The sequence below is a fragment of the Crinia signifera genome, chromosome 3 (assembly GCF_055691185.1).
Source record: "Crinia signifera chromosome 3, ASM5569118v1, whole genome shotgun sequence".
Lineage (NCBI taxonomy): Eukaryota > Metazoa > Chordata > Amphibia > Anura > Myobatrachidae > Crinia > Crinia signifera.
In genome coordinates, this window is record NC_139219.1 from 204,761,761 (window position 1) to 204,788,689 (window position 26,929).

Consider the following 26,929-nt stretch of genomic DNA (forward strand, 5'->3'; position numbering starts at 1 on the left):
TTTCTGGTTGTATCATAATTGTACTGGACGAATGTTCCTACAGATGGAGCCGCTCTCATTAGAGTGACTCCTGGCGATTCTATCGCCATGCACCGCCCCCCCTGCCATGTGCCGCCCACCAGACAGTCTGACAGAATGGGGCGCGCGCACAAGACACTCGCACACTCCATTCTGTCGGAAGCCCTGCAGCCGTCTCCTGCTCCATGCCCATCTCCTCTGCCCTCCTGCTTGCTCCCTGTCTGTCTCGCTGAAGAGGAGACGGGCAGGGAAGCACCCTGTCCCCGCCGCATTGCTGAGTGGGACACGCAAGCGAGTGAGTAACTAGGGCACTACTATGAGCACAATATAAACTAGGACACTACCGTGGGACATAATGAATAACTGGTGTTGAGAGTTGTCTCTCAATCTGTTGCTATGGGCCCCACAAAGTTCTGTTTATGCCCATGCCTATGTCTATTGGGAAATGCATCACTGCCTCTTATTCCTCTTACCTGTGACACTTCTCTAGTATATCTGCACACTTTTGGCACTTTCTGATTCGCTGAACCAGACTATTGCACACGATCCAATCTAGTTGCTCCCTGTCATCCTGTTTTGTGTCCCATTTGATCCTAATATATGTTATCCAAACCCCCTCCTCCCATATTTTAAACTTTCAAGAAAATGGCCTTTTCTACCCAGTGATGGCTCTTGTCCCAACTTTTTTCCTATATTAAATGTACTTGCCATGTCCTTTGTTTATTTTCTATTTGTGTGTCTATTATGATTTACCCTTACCTTGAACTTGTTTATTTGTATTTTTATGACATGTATACAAGTTATACCCCATATTTGTAAATGCTCACCGGTCCATTTGTATCTGTATGACTTGTATGAGACAATTTTGAGGTTGTGGAACCTTTTTTAACGACATTTTAATGTGATAAAAGAACATGCTCTATAGATATGTTTAAACCTTTATTGTTTCCATATGTGCCTATTGTTTTCCATCTTCTCACAAGTATTAAATAGGAGAGATTCAAACATCTATGGCTTGTGTGTGACATCATCAAACTGTAGGTATTATTTAGAGTCATGGTAGGAATTTGGAAAGGCCACTATTTTATAAAGGCATTAAAAGAAACTGCCCGTTAGTGCAGAGGACCATAAGATCATATTTTCAGATTAGTGGACCAATAGAATGGGCCAAGTAATAGGAAAGCTTTGCCCTGCTAGTCAAGCTGATGGGGAGACCAACCTTCTACATAGATTATGTGTATCTACTGTGCTCACTCAGCAAGATCACAATCACTATTTGAACCCAGGCAAAAAAAGATTAAAACAGGAAGGTCACATTAAGGGGGAAATTTACTAAAGGAAATTTGTAAAAAAATAGGTGTATTTGTATCCAGAAATACACTTATTTTTTACATTTACTATCCCGAAAATACGGCAATTCGTAGTCGTATTGATGTGCTATCAATACGAATACGAATTGCCGTATTTTCGGAATAGTAAATGTCAAAAATAAGTGTATTTCTGGATACAAATACACCTATTTTTTACAAATTTCCTTTAGTAAATTTCCCCCTAAGTCTCAGTTTAAAAGATAGGTCTCCTCATTTTCACATAAGTTTTCATTGATTATTCCACCAACTACTTTGTATTTTACCAAATGAAGAGTAGCAGTTTATACTGAACCAAGGCTGCGACTACCACCGACCTGCTCCACGCACGGGGGAGAGGTATTGAGACGGGCACACTCACCTGACTCCAGGGGGGATGATCCGATGCGGCCGCCAATGTGTCACTCCATGGGGGGAGGGGGGGGCGGCCGCCCCACCTCTCATCAGCTCCAAGGCCGCTCTTCTGGCTCCAGGGGGGGCTGCTCCCAAGAGCCACCCTCCAGTGGCTGGCGCCCACAGGCAAATGCCTAAAGCTGCCTAGTGGTGGAGCCAGCCCTGCTGGTAGCTATTAGGCACAGCACACTTGGCTGGCCTCTCCGTTGCTGGGAAAACCTTCTTCTGCTGGACAGGATTTTCAGTAAGTAGTTTTACAACTGCAATTGTATATATTTATACTAAAAAAAAATGCTTACAAATAGCTATTTAACCATTATTCTATATAGTTTTATGAATAAATATGCACCGGGAGCTATTATTTGACAATTTAAAACTTGACAATTGGTCTAGTCAGACCTGATCGCAAAGCACATTTTTTTCTCAAATGGGCAGAACCATGTTGCACTGAAGGTGGGACAAAGGAAACATTTGTTAACAATGTTTCTACAATCATGTGATTCATAGTTACATAGTAGTTTAGATTAAAAGTTAAACCTTTGATTTCCAGTTATATCCCTGAATATTTTAATCCAATAAATAATTGCCTAACCTTAATTTAAATGTAGTTATTGTATCTGCTGACACCACCTCACCTGTAAGAGAGTGCCATGAATTTTGTCGCTGTGCACAGCTAAACCAGGCTCTATTTAAAAGTAATTGGTGCCCTACCTGTCCATTTCTTTGGGCACCAAGTAAAACAAGTAAATGTTCCTCTAATAGTCCTACCTGTTGTGGAAATATCAGGAGTGTAGCGGACAGTCCAGAGCAAGTAAATGGCACAAAAAAATAACACCTAACTAGAATGAAAAATGTATAACATTAAAGTCAAAGATATGATAGATAGGTAACCCCCTATACTGTCAAACATTTAACAGGGCTTGGCAGAATAAGAATCCACTTAAAGATGGGTTGGGGCTTCCGGTTCCGGCTAGACATGGAGTAGCAGCACACTCCACAAGCTCTGGGGCCCGCAATCACTAACCCTGCTCAGCGCCATACCCAGAGCCTGTCCAGGCATAGGCAAACTAGGCAAATGCCTAGGGCGTTTGGAATGCTTAGGGGCACCAGCAGCTTCTGCTGATTAAAATGATATGCAGCATGCCTGTATTCTGTTTGTGAGTGAGGCTGTATCTGCATATGAAATAGTGAATTCATGGAAATCACTGTAACATAGCATTATGTATGCAGGTACAGCCACAGTTGCACACAGAATATAGGCATGCCACATATCATTTTAATAATCGGAAGCTCCTTGTGTGTCCTGGTCACATAACAATGCAAATAAGACGAAGTTTCATCAAAAAAGGCACCCAACGTTAGCAGAACTGGCCAGGAGAGTGAGGCAAGATGTATGAAGAAACATCTGTATCCAAGCAGAGGCAGAGGTTACAGTGTTAGTGGCTGTCTGCGGGTGGGTTGGTTGTGCAATAGTAATAATAATAATGTGCAACATATGTGTAACAGGCATTATGTGTGTCATGTGTATAAGGGCATTAATAAAGTGCAACATATGTGTAAGGGGCATTATGTGTGTCATGTGTATAAGGGTATTAATAATGTGCAACATATGTGTAAGGGGCATTATGTGTGTCATTATGTGTATGAAGGGCATTAATAAAGGTTTGCATAATGTTTAAGGGGCATTATGTTTATAAGGACATTAATAATGTGTGTCATGTGTAAGGGCCATTACTGTGTGGTATTATCAGGGGTGCCGAGATAAAGGGGTAGGCAGCTGCAGCTCTTCTCCTCTGCCCAGCACACACTAATTTGTACTGGGTTGCAGTGTGGCCATGGAGGTGCTTAAAATACAATATTTTCTCACGATTATTTTTCTAAGGGTATAATGTGAATAATGTGAGAAGTAATGTATATAAGGTACTATTGTGTAATGTAACGTGAATAAGGGACACCATCGCATGATATAATGTGAATAAAGTTGCACTACTGTGTGGCCTAATTTAAATTGGGGGTACTATTGTGTGGCCATGCCCCTTCCCAGCAAGAACACACCCCTGTTTTGGCTCCACACCGAATGTGTGCACTGTTTCTATTTAAAATATTGCGGGTAGGAGCACCAAAATGATGACTGCTATGGTGAGGGTTGATGGTGCTGGGAAAGGGGAGCAGGGTCAGAGGCGGAACTAGTGGCGGTGCTAGGGGGCACCAGCTAAAAATCTTGCCTAGGGCATAATTTAGGCTAGGGCCGGCTCTGGCTATACCTGGTGTCTCCAGAACCCCCCTGCTCTCACCCCCCCCCCCCCCCCCCCGGTTCGCCGGGCCAAAGAATGCATATGGTATCTCCAGATTCAGGTAGATGCCCCAAATGTCGATCTCCAAAAACCCTATTTATGCATAATTTCTGGCATTGTCCTAAAATAGCAAAGTTTTGGTTTAAAGTGAAATGGTTTATACATAACTCATTAGGTGTGGACCTACAGTTTAATAGGGGAGCTCTTTTGGGTCTACAAACTGAGGCATGGCAGCTCCCTCATGCCAGACACCCAATGATCCCACTTCTGATAATAATTCTCACGGTTGCAAAAAAAATCAGGTACTTGTGGAGTATCACGGCTCCCACGACCTGCATCGTATGCAGATCGTATGCTAAAAATCGCATCGCATCGCATGTGGCATACGATGGCATACGATGCGATGCAATGTTTTACCGATTTTTGACTATTTTTGCTCAAAAATCGTATGCCATCGCATAACATCGTATGCCATATGTAGTGGCATACGATGTCATACGATGCCATACGATGTTTTACCGATTTTTTAGCAAAAATGGTCAAAAATCGGTAAAACATCGAATGGCATCGTATGCCATATGTAGTGGCATACGATGTCATACGATGCGATACGATGTTTTACCGATTTTTGAGCATTTTAGCTCAAAAATCGTATGCGATCGCATCGCATGCCATACGATGGCATGCGATGCGATGGCACCCGATTTTGGACTGAAATGCATCAGAATGCATTGAAATGTGTATTAAAGTAGTGAAATGCCCCCAAATGCCATTTTTCATAGTGCACCACCCCCACTATCAACGTCAACCCGAAGCGTGGCGAGCGCAGCGAGCCCGCGAGGGGCGGCGGTACGCGTCCTACAACCTTTTCATACCCCCACTATCCACGTCGGCGTGGAGTTGAGAATAGAATAGTGTGGCGAGCGCAGCGAGCCACCGAGCCCGAAGCGTGGCGAGCGCAGCGAGCCCCGCGAGGGGACGCGGATACCTTCACAGCTATACGCGTCTCCTCGCGGGCTTTACAGGTATCCGCGTCCCCTCGCGGGGCGCGCTGCGCTCGCCACGCTTCGGGCTCGGTGGCTCGCTGCGCTCGCCACACTATTCTATTCTCAACTCCACGCCGACGTGGATAGTGGGGGTATGAAAAGGTCGTAGGACGCGTACAGCCGCCCCTCGCGGGCTCGCTGCGCTCGCCACGCTTCGGGTTGACGTTGATAGTGGGGGTGGTGCACTATGAAAAATGGCATTTGGGGGCATTTCACTACTTTAATACACATTTCAATGCATTCTGATGCATTTCAGTGCAAAATCGGGTGCCATCGCATCGCATCGGATGCCATCGTATGGAATCCGATGCGATCGCATACGATTTTTGAGCTAAAATGCTAAAAAATCGGTAAAACATCGTATCGCATCGATGGCATACGATGCCATGCGATGTTTTACCGATTTTTCACCATTTTTGCTCAAAAATCGGTAAAACATCGTATCGCATCGTATGACATCGTATGCCACTACATATGGCATACGATGCCATGCGATGGCATACGATTTTTGAGCAAAAATGCTCAAAAATCTGTAAAACATTGCATCACATCGTATGCCATCGTATGCCACTACATATGGCATACGATGCCATACGATGGGAGCCGTGATACTCCACAAGTACCAAAAATCATACTCAAGCAATGGATCTCCCTTCTCTCTCCCAGGCTTGAACACCTGAAAGTTGAGTTGACCACGTTCCTATGTTACGAGCGCCAGTCTACCCTTCCAGATGTAGATTGTAAGACTCAGAAATTTCTATTTAAATGGTCCCCACTTTTGAAACATTATCTCCAGAAAATAGAGAACATATACTTGTTATTATTTGAGATATTATTCCCCCCCCCCCCCCCCCCCTCCCCTTCTGTCCCCTTGGTACGGATGGTGAATTAATGAGTTTTTATTGTACTATTATTGTTTTTATATGTTTAACTATTTCAGTTGTTATATCCAATTTGGTTTGGTGCACTATAGCCCGACATACTTGTCCAAGTCCTTACAACGCACTACCGACACTTACGGTACAGTATGTATTTCAGTAATTTTCTATGCTTACAAAACTCACTGGACTCTTTAAGTCGTCATTTCAGAAATCGTTCTGATGTTGAAAAGAAAACGGTTTGAGGACTGTTTATATTTTGTCTTTGATATCAGGATCCTTCTCCTGTTGATGTTATATTGTACATTATCTTCTTGTTGTGCTGCTTACATATTTTACTTATATAACTCACTATGTATATGTGAAAATCTCAATAAAAACATTTAAAAACAAAAAATCTATTAAATAATAGCACAAAGTAGTAGAATAGCCAGGTAATAGGCCAAGAGTCAAGAAGCAGATTCATTTTCCAAATTTAAAAGAGCAAGATTCCAATTGAGAAAGACTGCTTACTGGCTGTACACTCGTACAGAAATGGAAGCCTTTCTCTTTTTGTGGGGAATGATCTTCAAAGCCTGGGAGCCATATAATCTGGTCTACTTTCCAATATAAGTATCATGGGATTTAAATGTGCAATGAGGCATCAATAACTGTGATTGTTACAGTAGTGATAGAGATATCATGGCACACTGGTGCAGCAACATCCCTCATATTCATAGCATTTTATGTGGTAGGTGCACGTTCCTGGGGCAGCACAGCTAGAAAACTGTCTAAATACAGTGACCGTTGAGTTATCTTTTCTATCTAAATGGCAGAATAAAATGAGACTCCATTCACTTTCCATTTGGACTTTAATTGAGCATGGGGCTTACATGGAGTTCCCAGACAAATACTTTTGCCAAGTTGGGTCACTTCCTGTTTCTGTATTACCACTGAATTGGCAATGGAGCACAAATAATTATAACTAATTTACTGATAAATAGACAACCATAGAGGTGCAATTAAGTGCTTATAATGACCATACACGGTGTGTTTTGGGCTGCTAAAACGATGCACGCTCCCTCGCACATCACAACGTACAGTCCAAAAAGTATGTGCTGCTGGTACTTTTTGAACTAGATCGCATCGTATATAGGTCCTTATTCTGGTTCACTCGCAAAGGCAAATTCCTTCTCAAATGAACAAAAATATGTGCACTGCAAGGGGGGGGGGAAGATGTAAATTGTGCAGAGAGAATTAGATTTGGGTGGGGTTTACTTTAACGTGAAATCTATATTGCAGTGTAAAAATAAAGCATTCAGTATCTTCCCTGCACAGAAATAAAATAACTCACCCAAATCTAAATCTCCCTGCAAATGTTACATCTGCCGCCCCCCCCCCCCCCTTGCAGTGCACATGGTTTTGTCCATCTAAAAAGGAATTTGCCCGAAGGAGTGAACAAGAATAACCCCCATAGTTCAAAACACACACTGATTTAGCACATCGGATGCATTCTGAACTAGATACAATGCAATCTTTGATAAATAGCACAACAAAAAAATCAGTTAAGTTGGTAATGATTTATGTGACAGACATGAGGTAACACAAGAGAAATGCAATAAGTGGAGCCAGACAGTAATAGTCATACCCTGTGGTCGGTGTTGTTTCAGTAGATAATGAATATGTTGGAAACAGTCAAAGGGAGACTTGGCTGAGTCCATGATAGTATGGTTAGTGCCTAAAGTTTCACAGGTTTCTTTTTTTTTTTCTTTTTTGGATATCCATAATTGTGTCTGCAAACATCTACAATGCAAATGGCAACGTGCCATAGGTTAGTAATACAGGCCTGTTATTTATCCAATAAAAGAGGCACACCCATTTTTCTAAAGGTGGGTACACACGGAACGATGTCGGAAGCGTTCCGACATCGTTAACGAGTGTATCAAATCGTTCAACGTGCGTACACACGGAACAATTGGATACACTTGACAAAAGATTTGTCTATGATCTTTCTGCATGCAGGAAAGATCATAGACCATTGTTAACGATTTGCGGGTACGCGCATCGTTAACGATGCACGGAACGATTTGAACGATTGGTCGGTCCCATCGATCAGGAACGCCCACATCGGGCTTCAAATCTATCCGTGTGTACCCAGTTTAAGATTATGGTGGATATTCAATCCCCGGCAAGCATCTCCCATCGGGGAGATGCTCGCCGGGCCCTATTCAATGCTGTCTTCCCCGACAGCATTGAGCAGGGTTTCTCAGCAGGACGAGCCCGACTTCACTAGCTGTCAGGCTGGTTCTGCCAAGAACGCCGGGAAGTGATGAGCTGCCGACTGCAGCTCGAATCTTCCCGGCCGCAACTCCCGGCCACGTCCCTCCCCAGTAGGCGGGACATTGAATCCCGCCTGCATGTTCTCGGTCGAGCTGACCGAGAACGGGATTGGGTCACGGCGGTCGAGCAAGCTCGACCGCCGTGACCCTCAGTTTGAATACCCCCCTATATATTCAACAGCTGTTTAGATAGTTGGGCTCACTTACAAATACCTACATCTGTATTTTATAGTATGTGTCATGTATGTATAATTACAGTATATGCACAATTTTTAAATTGGGACTAGTAAATTCTGGTATCTTACTTTTACAAGGGCACATCTTAGAAGGCCATATTTTACATTACATTCATTTGATATAAAATCCAACGTAGCAGTTATCCATGATAATATGGGGGAAATTTACCAAAATGGATTCGTAAAAAATAGGTGTATTCGTAGGCAGAAATACACCTATTTTTTACACATTTGTATTTTCGGGATTTACAATCCCGAAAATACAACAATTCGTATTCCTAATGATGGGACATCATCATCAACGCGGCATACTCCCCATTTATATTACCTCTACACGGAAGGTGACCCATTTAAAAGAAACCTTGATACACGGGGTCTCACAACTAACCTTGTGAGTTCGGTACGACTTTAGTCACCACTTCTACCTACCACACTGATGCGTTACAATTTGATAATTACCTGACACCTATTTTCTCTGCATCTTTATTTTATACACATCACGTCAAAAATTGAATGACCACCACCTTACAACTGGATTCAAGCACCATCATTGTTGTTTTCCAAAAGCACAGTTTTCTTCAAAGGAGGTGTTTCCAGTGACCCTCCATCAACTTTGAGGCAGCAAGGACTTCTTCATTGCGCCTTGGGACTTTCTATTTTTTTGTTTGTTCTATAAGTGTACACTGTATTACTATTATTATAATACGCTCAGAATGACCAATTTCTGGTTTAGTTAGTGTATGTCAGAGCTCTATAAGCAATGGAGGCTATTGATACAATTGTTATATTAAACTCTCTATTGGCTGATGTCAGCCCACAATTATACACAAGTAAAACAATATAAACTTATCTAAAATAATGACTCGGAGGCATATTGGTGGGGAAAAGGGTCAGGTTAGTTTATTATTAATAAAAGGGGAAAGGTATTGTTGACAGGACAGAATGGCCCATCATGAAACATAACTATCTTTCTGATCAAACAGGCTTACATAGGGATCAAATGCCAGCCTATGACAACATTCATAAAGTGCAGACCCATCACCATCACCTGAATGCCTTGATAGGGGCCAAGTGCAGGCCCATCACATCTCATCAATGCCTAGATGGGGGCCAAGTACAGGCCCATCACCATCTCCTCAAGGGCTAGATGGGGGGCCAAGTGCAAGCCCATCACCATCACCCAATGCCTAGATGTGGGCCAAGTGCAGGCCCATCACCATCACCTAATGCCTAGATGGGGGGCAAATGCAGGCCCATCACCATCACCTGAATGCCTTGATGGGGGCCAAGTACAGGCCCATCCTCCACTGCCTGGATGGAGGCCAAGTGCAGGCCCATCACCATCTCCTCAATGCCTAGATGGGGGCCAAATGCAGGCCAATAACCATCTCCTCAAAGCCTAGATGGGGGGCCAAGTGCAGACCCATCTCCATCACCTGAATGCCTTGATGGGGGCCAAGTGCAGGCCCATCTCCATCACCTCAGTGTCTAGATGGGGGCCAAGTGCAGGCCCATCACCATCTCCTCAATGCCTTGATGGGGACCAAGTGCAGGCCCATATCCATCACCTGAATGCCTTGATGGGGCCAAGTGCAGGCCCATCTCCATCACCTGAATGCCTTGATGGGGGCCAAGTGCAGGCCCATCTCCATCACCTCAAGGTCTAGATGGAGGCCAAGTGCAGGCCAATCACCATCTCCTCAATGCCTAGATGGGTTGCCAAGTGCAGGCCCATATCCACCATCTGAATGCCTTGATGGGGGCCAATTTTAGGCCCATCTCCATCACCTGAATGTCTTGATGGGGGCCAAGTGCAGGCCCATCTCCATCACCTCAATGCCTTGATGGGGGCCAAGTGCAGGCCCATCTCCATCACCTCAATGTCTAGATGGGGGCCAAGTGCAGGCCCATCACCATCTCCTCAATGCCTTGATGGGGACCAAGTGCAGGCCCATATCCATCACCTGAATGCCTTGATGGCCCATCTCCATCACCTGAATGACTTGATGGGGGCCAAGTGCAGGCCCATCTCCATCACCTCAATGTCTAGATGGGGGCCAAGTGCAGGCCAATCACCATCTCCTCAATGCCTAGATGGGGGGGCCAAGTGCAGGCCCATATCCATCACCTGAATGCCTTGATGGGGGCCAAGTGCAGGCCCATCTCCATCACCTGAATGCCTTGATGGGGGCCAATTTCAGGCCCATCTCCATCACCTGAATGCCTTGATGGGGGCCAAGTGCAGGCCCATCTACATCACCCCAATGCCTTGATGGGGGCCAAGTGCAGGCCCATCTCCATCACCTCAATGTCTAGATGGGGGCCAAGTGCAGGCCCATCACCATCAACTCAGTGCCTAGATGGGGGCTCACAAAAGTCCACCTGGACCAGTGGTGAAAAAAAGCAAATTCCTCAGGACCCCCACCAAAGGTGGCGAGTAGCTAGCCTTCAAGTTAGGACACACTGCAGGGTGGGAGATGTAACATGTGCACAGAGCGCGAGATTTGGATTGGTGCTCCAAAACTGAAATCCAACCTCCTGGTCAGATGTTAGAGACCACGGGATGGTGTGGCCCTGACTGGTTACATACCTGTCCAGAAGCCTCATGGGAAGAGTCTGCGGAGATCGATGCACCATTCACGACATAGGGGGCAGCTGATGTTATCCTGAAGCCATTGAGCCAAACATGGTGCATGGTAAACATGGTGGCATGATGTCATCTCTGCAACTTCCTCTCCGGTCTCAAATTGTGATTGGCAGATGGTACAGATCTCCCCGACAGTCTCAGGAGTCAGGACGGGACTGTCATTCCCAGCCGCCGCGGCGTGACCCGGACCCTGCTGGCTGGCTGCTACACACACACGCTAAGCCGCAGCAGCAGCACGTGGAGGAGGGAGGATGGAGGAGGACACGGAGGAAGGCGTCCAGGGTGCTCACGCGCCGCAAAGGACCATGGGAGGAGCTGCGTGCAGTCGGGCATGCGCGCAGCCCTCATGTGGCCATGTTTTATGTCTTAAAAAAGGGCTGCGGCAGTGATTAAATATCTAAAGTAACAGACGCCAGGCAGTCTAATGGGTGGTCCAGTGCACCCACGGAACACCCCTTGGATTCGCCTATGATCCTAAGATACTTAGGGGTAAATATATTATACTCTTTACTGAGGTGAAGCTGGAAGCTGTAGCGCTGAAATTTATTAATATCTCCCTCCGGCGATCTCTGCCACCCCCTTGCCCACCTACTGCCGATACGCTGTGTCTCTCCACCGTCCGACTCACTGCATATCAGCGAGATCTCACAAGCAGCCCAGTGTCAGAGGATGCTGCAGCCAGTGCCAGCTCTGTCCCTGCTTGTGGTGAATAGGTAACGCTACCTGCAGTTGTCCATATTGATATCTGCAGGTGTCGGAATAATCTGCGCTACTGACCATTCATACATTGCGCCATACATCGCGCCCTGCAATTGGCATTCTATCTTGTAGACCGCAGCACCAATAATGACAGGGCTGCACAGCACCTCCAGCACTGTGCACACAACGCTTACAGAGCTTCTCACCCATTCCTACATCTACCCATTAATACTATATAAGTGCATAGATGAGGCCCCGAATGTTCCTCCACCAAGCACAACTGGGAATAATGTGATAGTTATCTATAGAAAAGGCTACTTGTGTACTACAGTATATAAAGATAGGGTCAGAGGCAATGCAGAGTGACCGCTTACCAGGCTATTACATTTACCTCCAAACTTTCTGATCTCTCTCGCCTTACCCTGCAATAGGCATTCATCTACCATCCCGGGCCCCTGTGGGACACTGCAGCCTGCATATGGGGATATGGGACTGGAGGCAGCCCCCCAAAAAGGGAGCTGTCCCCCCTAACGAGGCACTACTGGGGCTGCTACATCTAGGAGGGATAATATGTGTAATATCCTGTTATAAGGTAGCAGCCAATCAGCTCTTAACTGCCATGTTATTACAGGCTGTGATTGAAAATGGCAGTTGGGTACTGCTTGACTAGTACTTTATCTCTCTCTCTCCAATACGTCTGTCCCAACGTATGAAAATTGTTTCACTGCTGAATAATAAACTATATTTGGTTGGTTTTATATAATTTCTACTCACCCTTAAGAAAAAATATACAACTATTGTAAAAGGAAAAGTCTGAAACATTATAAATAACATAAGTAACATTTGCTCCTTTTACCCCACTCGCCCGCTCTCTGACCTCAGGCCGCTGTATTATACAGCTGCTAGAGAAAAACAAACTGGACTTGGACATCATATACAGCAAACATTGTACTAAAGCAGCCCATACACGTCCCGATGCGGCTGCAATAGCAGGGATCACATTGCATTGCATTGCATGTGCATGCGTTGTGCATGCAATGCGATGCAATTTGATGAAACCTAAGTACAAAAAGTATGTGCAAGCACATACTTTTTGTACTGTGCGATGAGGTGCCGCGGGAGCATGCACCTCAAAGCACACATCGGCTCAGCACGCTTAGCAGCGTGTATGGGCAGCTTTACCGCTGTCTCCGAGCAGCTGGGATAAAAACTACCACTAGCACAGATGTGATGGTGCGGCTCTGCTCTGGTCACTGGTCGCTAGCTGGAAGTGTGCACTAGAGTACGGCGGTACAGGCTAGCTCTCTCTTTCTGAAGCTCTCTCTCTCTGGTCTCAGCAACAGCTTTGACTGTAGAAATGACAGTTGCTGGTCTATACCAATGAGATCACATGGGGAAAATCAGTGGGGGGGGGGGGGGTGTGACCAAGAACAGGGGGGCTAATGACACCAGCTCAGATCCGCTGCTGTGGCCACTGGGCCCTAAGAAAGATATTGGCTCTGGCCCCACTTATGGATTCGGTATGAAATCCCGACGGTCAAAATCCCGAATGGTTCAAAATCCTGACATGGACAAAGTCCCGACATTTAAAATCCCGACCGGTTCAAAATCCCGACAGGGTCAAAATCCCAACATATAGAATGTACAGGTGAAACAGTCTACATGACTTTCCGTCGACAGGTGCGAAGTCGACATGGGTTTTTTCACTGTTTGACCCGAATGTCGACATGGACACAGTTGGAAGTGAACCACAGCCCCTCGCATAGCTTCGGTCGCAATGCTTCGGGCACGGTACCTCGCTGCGCTCTGCACACTATTTTATTCTCCCACCACGCCCTAGTGGATGGTAGGGCATGAATTACCGCCTGTCGGCACATGTTGGCTCAAAAAACAGTGAAAAAACCCATGTCGACCTCGCACCTGTCGACGGAAAGTCATGTAGACTGTTTCACCTGTACAATCTATATGTCGGCATTTTGACCCTGTTGGGATTTTAAATGTCGGGATTTTGAACCTGTCGAGATTTTAAATGTCGGGATTTTGTCCATGTCGGGATATTGTCCTTGTCGGTATTTTGACCCATTCGGCATTTTGACCCTGTCGGGATTTTGACCCTGTCGGGATTTTGACCATCGGGATTTTGACTGCATCCCCCCACTTATATGTGCTAATATTAAATAAATAAATTAAGTTAAATAAATGAACAATACAGTATGTATTAGGACTAGGGTGGCCAATCCCGGGATCGGGATCGGCGGGATCCCGGGATTTGGCCCCCAAAACGCCGGGATTTCGATCCCGGGATTGGAATTTCCAATCCCGGGATTTCGGGATTAAACTGCGCATGCGCAGTTTAATGCCGGGCAGCGTCTGAGCACTCAGACGCTGCCCGGCTTCCCCATCCCCCGCAGTGCACAGCGTGACGAGGTCACGCTGCGCGGTCACGCTGCGCAGGGCACACGGCACAGCCGCACATCCACGGCTGCCCGCCCGCCCAGCGCTCCCGGCCACCCGCCCGCCCACCCAGCGCTGACGGCCACCCGCCCGGCCACCCACCCAGCGCTGACGGCCGGCCACCCGCCCTCCCACCCAGCACTCACGGCCGGCCACCCGCCCGCCCACCCAGCGCTCACGGGCACCCAGCGCTCCCTACCAACCACCCACCCAGCGGTCCCTGACAACCACCCACCCAGCGGTCCCTGACAACCACCCGCCCACCCACCCAGCGGTCCCTGACAAGGCCCGCCCACCCAGCGCTCGGGCGGCCAGGGTGTTTTTTATTATTAGGGAAGCCAATCCCGGGATCCCGGGAATCCCGGGATTGAGCATTTTTCAATCCCGAATCCCGGGATTGAAAAAATGCCCCGGGATTGGCATCCCTAATTAGGACATACAAAATGTGCCACGGAGTATACGTCCGATAATAAATTAAATGACACCATGTGTACTTAAAAAAGGGGGGGAAATGGATACAGTGGCGTAACTATAAAATTTGCTCCCCCCTGCCAAAAAAGTTACTGGTGCCCCCCCCCCCCCCCCCCCCCCCCCCCCACACACACACCAATAATGCCCCTTTACACTATACTCCACATATCGTAATGCACATTAGACTATACACCGCAATACCTCTTACACTATACACCACACACCGTAATGTCCCTTACACTATACGCCACACACCATATTGCCCCTTACACTATACAATACACATCGTAATGCCCATTTCACTATGCCCCACATATTGTAATACCCCTTATACTATACATCACCACAATCCCCCTTGGAATATACGCTGCACTCCATACTGCACTTTACACTATATGCCACATGCCGTAATGTCACTTAATCAATATATATACAGTATAAGAAGTCCGGCGGGTGCGGTATCTTTTGAACAACTACATTTAACCTTATACCAGCACCGCGGCAGCTGACATCAGAAAGCGGGTGCAGGGACATCGTATGATATATATATATATATATATATATATATACACACCACACACACACACACAATGTACACACACACAGAGGTACCAGAATTCTCACCAATTTATTTTCTAATCAGGTAGCGGAGCTGAGGGGACCAGGTTTATAAGATGGCTTCTTTGTGCATGAGGGGGGGGGGAGTGAAGGCAGGACTCGTTGTTGCTATATGGCAGCCTGTGTGCGGAGCAGGGCAGGGGCAAACACAGGATTTCTAAAGGGGGGGTTCCAGATGGGATGTGGTCAGAACTTTACCGACTCCAGCATCCCAGCTGCCATAAAAACACTGGCACTGAAAGAGTTTAGGATGCTGAAGCCAGGATATCGACAGCCCTCATCCCAAGCATCCCAAGCATACTGTGTAAGTACTGTATGCAGAGGTGCGTCAGGCCAGGGAAGGGGGGATAGGTTTGGGCACTAGTGGGGGGGATGACGGACTGTGCTTACAAGGTGGGGTTAGGGATAGGCTGCGGGGAGCCCTGCCTCGATTCTCCATATCAGGATTTTGTATTTATCCCTTTCAGATATGTTCTGTGTGTGTGTGTATGTATATATAATATATATATATATATATATATATACACACATACACACACACACACATATATACATACATACATACATACATACATACACACATATGTATGTGTATATATATATATATATATATATATATACACATACATACATACACACACACACACACACACACACACACATATATATATATATGTATGTGTGTGTATATATATATATACACACATACATATATATATATATACACATATATATATATATATATATATATATATATATCAGACGAAGGAAGAAGGCACTCTGCGGGCTTTTGTAAATACGCTCAATAAATGACACTGAAGTCAATCATACACACACACACATAGATGGATACTGTATACACACAAAGGGAAGGGTGACACTAAGATGAGTGACACTTTGCACTCTAACCTGCTGCTGCTGCTGAAGTCGTAAATTCTGTCATGCAGCAATCTGACTGCTCCCCTCCCAGGCCGCTGCCAAGTGAGTGACAGGCAACTTCAGGGGAGAAGTTCCGTTGCAGCCAATGTCCCACTGCTTCTACTTCCAGGTGCCCGCTGCTGCGTGCTCAGTGCCTGCCGCTCCCAGTGTCAGAAAGATCTTCAGCTCTCTGGTCCTGCGGAGCCACGCGACATGCAGGTGAAAGACGCAGGTGAAAGGACGCCTCTGTCTCTGCCCCGCTGCGTGCGCCTGAGGCGGGGGGTGGGGAGCAGCGAGCGGCCAGCACAATGATCGTGCTGCTATCTGCCTCCTGTATGTGGGCTACTCGCATCCATGCTCCGGCGGGCGGCCACACGGCGGCAGCATGTCGGATGATTGTGGGCGCCCATGCAGTCCCCGCTGCTGCTCGCTCCCCCAAGCGGCAGCGGGGGCTGCCTTACACTAGTTACGCCCCTGAATGGATAGAAAATTTCATAGAATGGCAGCGGGGACTTACACTCAGGCTCCCAGCAGATGGCTGCAGTATACAGGGCACATGTGCAGGTGGTGTGTGCCTGTGCATTATACAGAGGCACCGAAGACTTACACTGAGGCATCCAGCAGATGGCTGCAGTATACAGGGCACATGTGCAGGAGGTGTGTGCCTGTGCATTATACAGGGGCACCGTGGACTTACACTCAGGCTCCCAGCAGATGGCTGCAGTATACACGGCACATGTGCAGGTGGTGCGGCCTGTGCATTATACAGGGGCACCGGGGACTTACACTGAGGCATCCAGCAGATGGCTGCAGTATACAGGGCACATGTGCAGGTGGTGCGGCCTGTGCATTATACAGGGGCACTGGGGACTTACACTGAGGCATCCAGCAGATAGCTGCAGTATACAGGGCACATGTGCAGGTGGTGTGTGCCTGTGCATGATACAGAGGCACCGGGGACTTACACTGAGGTATCCAGCAGATGGCTGCAGTATACAGGGCACATGTGCAGGTAGTGCGGCCTGTGCATGATACAGAGGCACCGGGGACTTACACTCAGGCTCCCAGCAGATGGCTGCAGTATACAGGGCACATGTGCAGGTGGTGTGGCCTGTGCATTATACAGAGGCACTGGAGACTTACACTCAGGCTCCCAGTAGATGGCTACAGTATATAGACATACCTCCCAACTTCTGTGCTGATGAAATAGGGACACTCGCGCGCCGAAGCCGCGCGAGCGTCCGGAAAGGGGGTGGGGTGTATGCAAATGAGGGTGCGGCTTATGCTAATTAGCCGCGGCCTCATTTTCATACGATAATAGACGCTGTGCGCATGCGCACAGCGTCTATTCTATTAGATTGGGGGGTCTCCCAACTGCCACCCCCCGCAGCAGGACAATGCCTGCCGCGGGTGGGACAGCGGGACAGGACCCGAAAATCGGGACTGTCCCGCTGTAATCGTGACAGTTGGGAGGTATGTATAGGGCACATGTACAGGTGGTAGTAATTACAATTCCACATGCCTCTGGCTCAACTGCAAATGATAAAAGAAAAGCGACGGTGAACATTTAGGAAGGTACAGAAAGGGGCATAATAATTATCAGATTCCTTGAATTACAACTAAATTCAATGGTGATAAAATCTGTGTTCCTATCAATGCCACAGTGATTTCCTCCATGGACATGTAATAGTCATTCTGTAAAACCAATCTGAAATAGACAAGGGTGAGGGGGATTTATATTTGACTGGAATAGCCACACTGGTAGCCAGTGGTAAAGTGCCTCATTAGAATTCTAATCAGAGATTGGATAGTGAGCAATATTTAAGATCCAGATGCCCGGAGCAGATTGGACCCCACTCCCTTAGAGCGCCCCAGCAATGGCAATAACCTGCTGCCAAAACATTCACATTTTTGGCCAATTCCACCAAATGTGCCAAGAGGACCCAGGAGATCTACCGCAGCACTAACAGACATCGGACAGGCCTAAACATTTTGGATAGGATGCTGCAGCACCTACACCATCTCTTGTACGGAGTCTCTAGGGCTGTCACACTATATACCTATATAGACATGTAAGTAAACATGAGGATCCGCTCACAAATAGTGGGCTCTAGGGTTTTGTGGAGGTCTCATCTTCTAGTTGCGAAAGGTTAGGGATACCTTTGCAAGGAAAGGCTGTTGGCTCTGATAGGAACTTAAACATTAACAAGCATAAAGCATTGGTTGAACATTTTACCACTACACATGAAGGCATCTCCCGTCCTTAGCAATGTGGTACAGCAAAGATTTTAATGCAACCGGGAGGGTCTGTTTTTACTGACTGCAGCAAAGAAGTCTGACATTTGCCTTCTCTCCATGGGGGTGACCATTTTGTTGAAGATATTTCTGCAGGATTCCTGCATACCTGCTTATACACACCCTGAAACCGGTCCAACACACCAGTGTTTTGACACCACTCCATTTTATCAGGTAGTCCCTCCCACCCCTGGTAGAGCAGACAGATCACCCGCATACTGCTCACTTCCCAGAGAAGCAGGCAGAATGGGGAGATCTTTAGAGGAATTGGTTGCTGTATCGAGGGGGTGAGACTACATTTCAGAAATTGCGCAACTTTGGCCCTGCACCTACCTATGAACCCACAAATTGTGGCATTTTTCCTGTAATGGGACGGGACCTGAGAGCCTGGTCCCGCCCCTGAAGTGGCCATTGGTATCTCCTCTCCAGGCTTCTCCCACAAAATGGCCGCTCTCAAACACTTGCATATGATTCCTCACTGCAAGCTTATTGGCAATTCAATCACCAATGACTCATCAACAGTCAACCAACTATGAATCAGGCCCAGTATTTCGCTTTTATTGGAACATCCATTTTTTTCCACTGCATGAGCACCTTTGGCAGGCTCTGCTACACTACATCATTTATTGCCAAACAAACGGAAACTAGATGCCAGGTTGGGATTTAGATATTTTGCTCCGAATAAGACGTCATTTGTTTGCTGACTATAGTGCTTGGCTTTTTGCCGTGCTGAAGATTTGACCTTGTGAATTACAATGTCAATAAAAGGGAATAGTTGATGTCATAATTGTTTCAAGACAGCAGTGGTTTATTTTTCTAATAATAATTTTATAGCTGACAAAGTATCACGCACACATTTTGTAAATAAAGGATCACCATATTTCTGTCTTATTACGGAATAGAAATATTTATTCTTAGTTTTTATTGTTAATAATTTGACCTGTAATAATTCTTTTAAACAAATCCAAATATATCATTTTCAATGATGACTTAGTGAAAGTGTGTTGTTTGTCTCATCACTTCCTAATGCAGAGGGAAATAAACGACTTCAGTACATTAATAAACATTGTAGATTTTGGGGATTTCTTTTTGCTAGTGATTTTTGTAGATTACTGCAAGTAGCAATCTACCAAATCTACAATCTGCTCATCATTTATTACAAGTATAAAATGTACTGTTTCTACAGTGACTCCAATCATTCAATCTTATCTGCTTCCTCATTCTTGACTCTCCCAGTGTCATTACACTACATGTTAGTGACACATCCTTTCTTTACTGAGTGCATCTACATACCCAAGTCTGGGACTACCACTTGGCAAACATAGAAGGCTGCCTAGTGTACCTTGGTCTAGATGACACCTAAACCACTGACAGGAGGGCAGCAGCTGATAACATCTTCTGAAGTTGCTGTATGTCAGTGATGGTGTTGAGAGTGTGATATTGGGTTGTATCAAGCTACTGCCTAGCGCAGGGGTGTCCAACACGGGGCTCTTGAGCCGTATGCAGCTCTTTTCTTAATGAGATGTGTCTCCCGCACACCCGGCACTACCACTTGCCTCGTCTGACTGTGGCATGGGAGTCGGCTCACAGCAGAGTAGCGCACAATAACTGTGGTCTATGTTAACTGTAGCTGTCAGCCAGTAGCAGGCTAGGAAGGGGGGCAGGGTGCCAGTTGCTCCCCAGGCCAGTACAATCTAACAGTTTGGGGCCACAGCAGGAGCACTATGCTTGCGTATGCTTGGGGCCAGGAGGCAGTGCAACATGTGCTCCTGGCTACTCTGAAATCACTGACACCAGCTCAGGGCTGGAGCAGTTGGATCAGAGACACAGCACAGACAGGAGCCTACACAACTGCAGTCATGTGAATGGATGTTTTACATAAACATCCATTTGCAGGCCAGGGGGAACCTCCCACATATTCCGATGGTCGCCATCTGTCGAAGGATGTGGTGCATGCACACATATATAAAGGGACTGTCAAGTCACTTATATATGCATGCAGATTCTGGAGGAAATGGGCGGGTAGTGGACATCCAGCGATTTCCATGGGAACGCCCATGAAGCATTGGGCGTTCCCATCTTTGAGTACCTCGGCTTGCCATCCCGAGCACACACCATCGGACCCCTTGAGAACGACAAATAAGGTCCAATGACTGTTTGGATCTGTATAAAAATACACATACAGGTATGGGGGGGTTGCTGTTATTTTCTTTATTGTGTGTCTGTGTGTGTGTAAAAATACATGTGTCAGGTTCCATAAATGTGTGTTTATGTGGGAGGCTGCTAATTACATCATTTTATTAAGAATCAATTAATGGATGAATCGTTAGACATTAAAAAGTCAATGTGCACACATTTAAAATAATATCACAGGGATACTTTGCGTGATGTAGAATTTTGGAACTTTTCCAATAAACAAGGCTGACGTATTGGATATATTGGATATATTACCATCCGAATTCTTCTGGTAAGGATTGTGTCCAGAAATAGGTGACGCAGTCGTCCTTGGTTGCCCTATAATTTCAAGGGCTCAAGATTCCCATTAGATGATCTTCCTCTGTATACTGGAGAAATTTGGGATCATGCAGATATCCCAGAAGATTTTAGGTCCAGATGATGCGAGGGACGTCAGTGGGAGGGTGGACAGGTCACAACAATATGTGGATGGTGTCAGCATAAGTTGAATTAGCTCCGAGCTAATTCTTGTCTAATTATTGGTACAGCCAGTGCTGGCACACCCTTTTTTATCTTTTGACTAATTAGGGCTTGACAAACCTGTGCCAGTAGCTGTTGACTGCGCACCACACAATACCTGTATATTTTCTCTAGTGTAGGGGACAGAGGGGTTAATGATGTAGTGTCGGATATAGAGGGGTAAGTGATGTAGTGTATGGTATAGAGGAGTCAGTGATGTAGTATAAGGTATAGAGGAGTCAGTGATGTACTGTAGGGTATAGGGGGGTCAGTGATGTAGTCTAGGATATAAAGGGGTCAGTGATGTAGTGTAGGGTAAAGTGTAGTGTAGTTCAGTGGTTCCCAAACTGTGTAACTAGGCACCCTGGGGTGCCACGAAGCTTATGTAGGGATGCCTTGGGTTGGCGGTACAGGACAAAATTTAATTATTTATGGCTGAGAATGACAGGAAGGCAAAATTTACAATTCAGTACTTTTTTTCCAAAGGGTGCCATGAAATGCTGATTCTCTAGAGCAGGGCTGGCCAAACCAGTCCTTTGATCTACATAATGTTTTCCAGACCACCTAGCTGGTGCACAGGTGTAGTCATTACTATGTGTCACATTTTCTAACATGCTGCATTCATTCATAACCATAACATTCTACAGATCCACAGGTGGGCTGCAAATCCTAAACTGTTGGTAGATATCGAGGACCAATTTTGCCATCCGTGCTCTAGGGTGTGTGATTCAAGAAAGTTTAGGAACCGCTGGTGTACCGTATAGAGGAGCCAGTGACATAGTGAAGGGTGGTGGTTGCCAAAGTTTTTTGAATCACCACCCATCTCGGTCAGTGACGTCACCGGGACCCACTGAATAAGCGGGATGTTTGGCTTATGTTTCCAAATGAACCTGCATGTTAAGCAGACATCAACCATCGTTAGCAATCTGCAGGAGTGTGCATTGTTAATGATATTGAGTATTCAGAAGCCCCATCTAGGTATGGGATTTTAGGCTCATATATGTGGTCAGGATTTGTCCAAATATTTTATGACGAGCACTGGTTTTGTCTATTACATTGACCATAAATAATTTGAATTGGTCTTGGTTATCAATCCAATGCACTCCTTCAAGTAGGCCTGTGACAAGCTCAGTCCTGCCCCCCCCCCCCTCCGTTTCTGCTCAATACTGTGCGTCCAACATTTTGATTCCCATTTTGCATTTCATACGCTTGTAGAATAAATGGGGCCACTTGCCCGTGCCCCCAGGCCGAAAGTTGGCAGCCAGCCCCTGCTGTCAGCTCTTACAGCTGCCCCTCCATCCCGCTGCGCTATAATGGTGCTGCACTTTCTGCTGACAGCGGCTGCCCCTCATCGCGCTGACAAGCCAGTGAGGTGTCTGTTACCCGCGGCTGTCAGCTCTAACGTTGGCCCATTCCTCACTGACATGCCACTGAGCTCTTAGTTCACAGCAACCGTCAGCTCTGCTATCTGCCCCCCCCCCCCCCCCCCCCCATCATACTGACATACCGCTGAGTTCTTTGGTGAGATAGGAGGGCTGGGTTTGGCTTTATTGCCTTTGCAAAACCATCCCTTTTGCTTGTATTAAATTATAAAAGGAGTTGCCGAGAGTTATTTTAGTCACTAGTGGTGGGGACTGATTCAGGTGTAGGCTTAACCTGCAATTGAGTCCTGCATGAATGATATAGTAACGTCTTATTTGGAGTTTGATAGTGCCTCAATGGGTTGCTAAGATTAAAATAATTGTGTCACAAAAGTGTTATAAATACATGAAATGGGCTGTTGATTTAAAATGAAGATGATAAAAAGCATAAATGTGATGCTAGTTTGAAGCTGGGGTGTCACAAGGTGGTTTTAAATAGCATAAATCTGCTGCTTGTAGCTAGGCCACTACCCATTTAAAAATAAAGCGTGACCTTGTGGGAGCTAGGACACGCCCATTATCTTTGCATGTATCGGCTCTTTGTCCTAATATATTTCTTGGCTCGATGCCTCCGATTGGTTGGTCACCCATGTCCTAGTGCCACATTAACAGCCTGATTGGGGCGGAAGATGGGGGAAGTGGTAGAGACAGGGTCAGACTGGTAAACCCCAATGGTGGACCCCACTGCCTCTTTTATAGGAATAATTTTTCAGACTGTGCACTTAAATTATACATATGTTATATACTACTGCACAGAATGATGGTATACTTTCTACACTGTATTGCCATTATTAATCTTCTATATTTTTATGACTGCTCAAGCAGTATTTACTAAATATATATATATATATATATATATATATATATGGGCCCAGATCATGAACTCTCTGATGGTTATCCAATCGTCTATTGTGGCACAACCCTAAGCATGGGCCCCATCCATTGCATTTCCCTGGTGGGCCCCTGGTGGCTAAGTCCGACACGGGTATGTAGGTGAAATATTTGAGATGTGGGAGTAATTCAACACTAAGAACTTTAATGCTCTGTATATTTATAGACATTGGACCTTATTATGGTCCATTCACAGCGGCAGTTCATTTGTACGGGAACAGATGTTTGGCGTATGCGTAGCTGCATTTCTGCACATGTGCATACGCTCGGCGTTCATGCGGCCAAGGCAAACAGACTGTTTGCCTGGTGCATGCCCCCAACATTGCGGGCCGAGGTAATCGCTCATGGGTTTGCCCAGCGTATCATGGGCATTCCCATGAAAACGCTGGGCGTTCCCATGGAAATCGCCGGGTGATGTGGGCAGGCAGCTGATATGCTGACATCACTGGATGTCAACTGCCTGCCCACTTCCTTCCGAATGTGCACGCATATATAAGTAAGGTGAGAGTCACCTTATATACGAGTGCACGCACCACATCTTTTGATGGTCGGCGACCATCGAAAAATGTGAGAAGTTCCCCTTGGCATGTGAATGGATGTTTATGTAAAACATCCATTCGCATGCCGGGTGAACAAACCCGGTGTGCAAAGGGATGGACGGGCAGGCATACCGCCATTCGCAGGGTGAGTTCTGGTTGACTCGCAAGGGTGCGAATTCGCATCTGTGTGAGTCAACCAGGATAAAACCCCATTATTATGAGTGAATGCTGCTATGCTACCTGCTCAAACAACATTTTGAGCATAGCATGGGGGTTTATTTAATAAGATGGGAGTTCTATTAAAGACGGGACGTAGCTATGGGGGTACTTATATGTTAGTTGGGCGCCCACTAAGCTATTTGCTTAGTTTTACGCGTCCGCTCGCCACGCTTCGGGCTCGGTGGCCAGGGGCGTAGCGAGGGCGGAGCCACCGGAGCACGCGCTCCGGGCGCAGAGAGATCAAATGGCGCCGGAGCCGCGTGCCACCGGCTCCCCTGCCCTGCTTCCCCGCCCAGCTGCAGCGTTTAGTTACTTACAGTCGGAGTGGAGGTGCCGAGATTTAGCTGCCTGTGACTCAGGCACCCGGCAGGTCAGAGCAGCAGGGACAGTGGCATCATGGTAATTGTAGTTTATATGTTACTGCTCAAACTTTGAGCAATTAACGTTTAAACTACAAATCCCATGAGGCCATGCTTTGCCCTGGGAGGAAGTCTCACACAGGTGAACTTGTGAGACAGACGGAATGGGAACCGCGCTGGTGGGATCAGAAAGGATGCACGCAAGGTCAGTGAATGTGCAGTTGGGAGATAAGGCTGTCCTGGAGGGAGATAGCTCCCAGCCTCACCCCCTCACCCCCTCCTCCCTGGCTACAGCAGCGTCATCAGCCTCAAGAGCTGGCTGTAGTTAGCCGCCCTGGAGGAGGAGACGTTTTGCTGCTGCCGCCCTGTTACTCCTTACCTTCAATAAGGTAATTAATGTAGTTAAAAATAGAAATAAACATACTGTAATAAACTTGGGGTTTGGGATTCGTGGGGCAGGGGGGGGGGGGGGGGGGAGAGAGGGAGAGAGTGAATCTCTCTGGCTTTTGCTGCCACCCCGGCCATGCTGTGTGCTGTATTTATCTTTGTTCTTTATCTGTATGTATGTATATACATATATATAGCGCAGCAGATTCCGTTACAGTGTCTTATATAGCGCAGCAGATTCCGTTACAGCGTAGCAGATTCCGTTACAGCGTCTTATATAGCGCAGCAGATTCCGTTACAGCGTCTTATATAGCGCAGCAGATTCCGTTACAGCGTCTTATATAGCGCAGCAGATTCCGTTACAGTGTCTTATATAGCGCAGCAGATTCCGTTACAATGTCTTATATAGCGCAGCAGATTCCGTTACAGCGTCTTATATAGCGCAGCCGATTCCGTTACAGCGTCTTATATAGCGCAGCAGATTCCGTTACAGTGTCTTATATAGCGCAGCAGATTCCGTTACAGTGTCTTATATAGCGCAGCAGATTTCGTTACAGCGTCTTATATAGGGTCTTATTTTTTACGTTTTTTCTTTTCAAATGTAACATGCCAACACATGTTAGCCACGCCCCCAATTAATTACCGGGGGGGGGGCGACAAAATATGTCCTTGCTCCGGGCACCATAGCACCTAGCTACACCGCTGTCGGTGGCTCACTGTTCTCGCCACACTATATAAAATCATCTCCATGCCGACATGGATAGTGGGGGTATGAGCGTACTAACTATAGTGGGCGCCCAACTAACATGTAAGTACTGCTATGGGCAACCAATCAGATTATGCTACTTATTTATTAAGCACCTTCTAGAACATAATAGAATCTGATTGGTTGCCCATAGCAACATCCCATCTTCAATAGAATACTGTTTTATTTATTTAGATCATCTCTCCCGGCCTGCAACTCAACTGGTAGGCCTACATATACATGTATATGTTTGAACTGTGTTGTAGGGTTTATTGCTTTGCACATTTCTACATTATCTCAAACACGATTATAACATCCATCACTTGGATCTTGTTATTTTCTTGTACATATTTTTGCATACTGTTTACTTTGTAAGTTTTATTGGGCTCAGAATGTACACCCCAATCTTAGGAAAATAATGGTGATTTAACTTTCAGTAGAATGTATTTGCTCATATACTACAGTTCTGCAGTATACTAATACATAACAGGATCATAGACATGTTTAAAGGTAAAGGTACACAGTCAGTAATTGTAAACATTAGCTATAAGTGTTTCTAGTAATTGACATTGGTGTTTGCATTCCTTTGCACTGGGTGTGCATTCACACTTTTACAAGCAATGTAAACAAGACTCTTCTGTGTTCTAGGGATTCCGGCCAAGCCCTCGTCACCTGAGGAGGTACGCCAGAACTCGGGTTGAAGAGACAAAGCCTCTAGCCGAGGTCCAACAAAGTGACCAAGATTCATCTTCCACCCTAAGGAAAAGGAAGGTCAAGAAAAGCAGCAGGGTCCAGCCTGAATTTTATCAGTCTGTGCAAGTAACACCCACTAGGAAACCGGTACGTATCCCGTGTCACCTGCACAATACCATGGTATATTGTGTCTCCGGCACAATACCATGACACCTGTGCATTAAGGGTCTAGACTCATTTACTGTATATATACTACAGGGTTCCCTCTATTTATGAGTAGGTCCAGGACCTACTGTGTACAATGCTAAGTGGTATGCCTATTACCCCAA

The 26,929-nt window shown here is 46.2% G+C and overlaps 1 protein-coding gene across 15 annotated transcripts in view; it reads left to right on the forward strand.

The window, feature by feature from the left end:
* Positions 1 to 26,929, forward strand: part of DST (dystonin) — a 522,642-nt gene that overhangs the window by 3,795 nt on the left and 491,918 nt on the right. For all 15 annotated transcript variants that reach the window (XM_083177288.1, XM_083177291.1, XM_083177290.1 and 12 more), the window contains exon 3: positions 26,556 to 26,747. In XM_083177288.1, the coding sequence (XP_083033414.1) occupies positions 26,556 to 26,747 (192 nt within the window). The remainder of the gene's footprint in view (positions 1 to 26,555; positions 26,748 to 26,929) is intronic.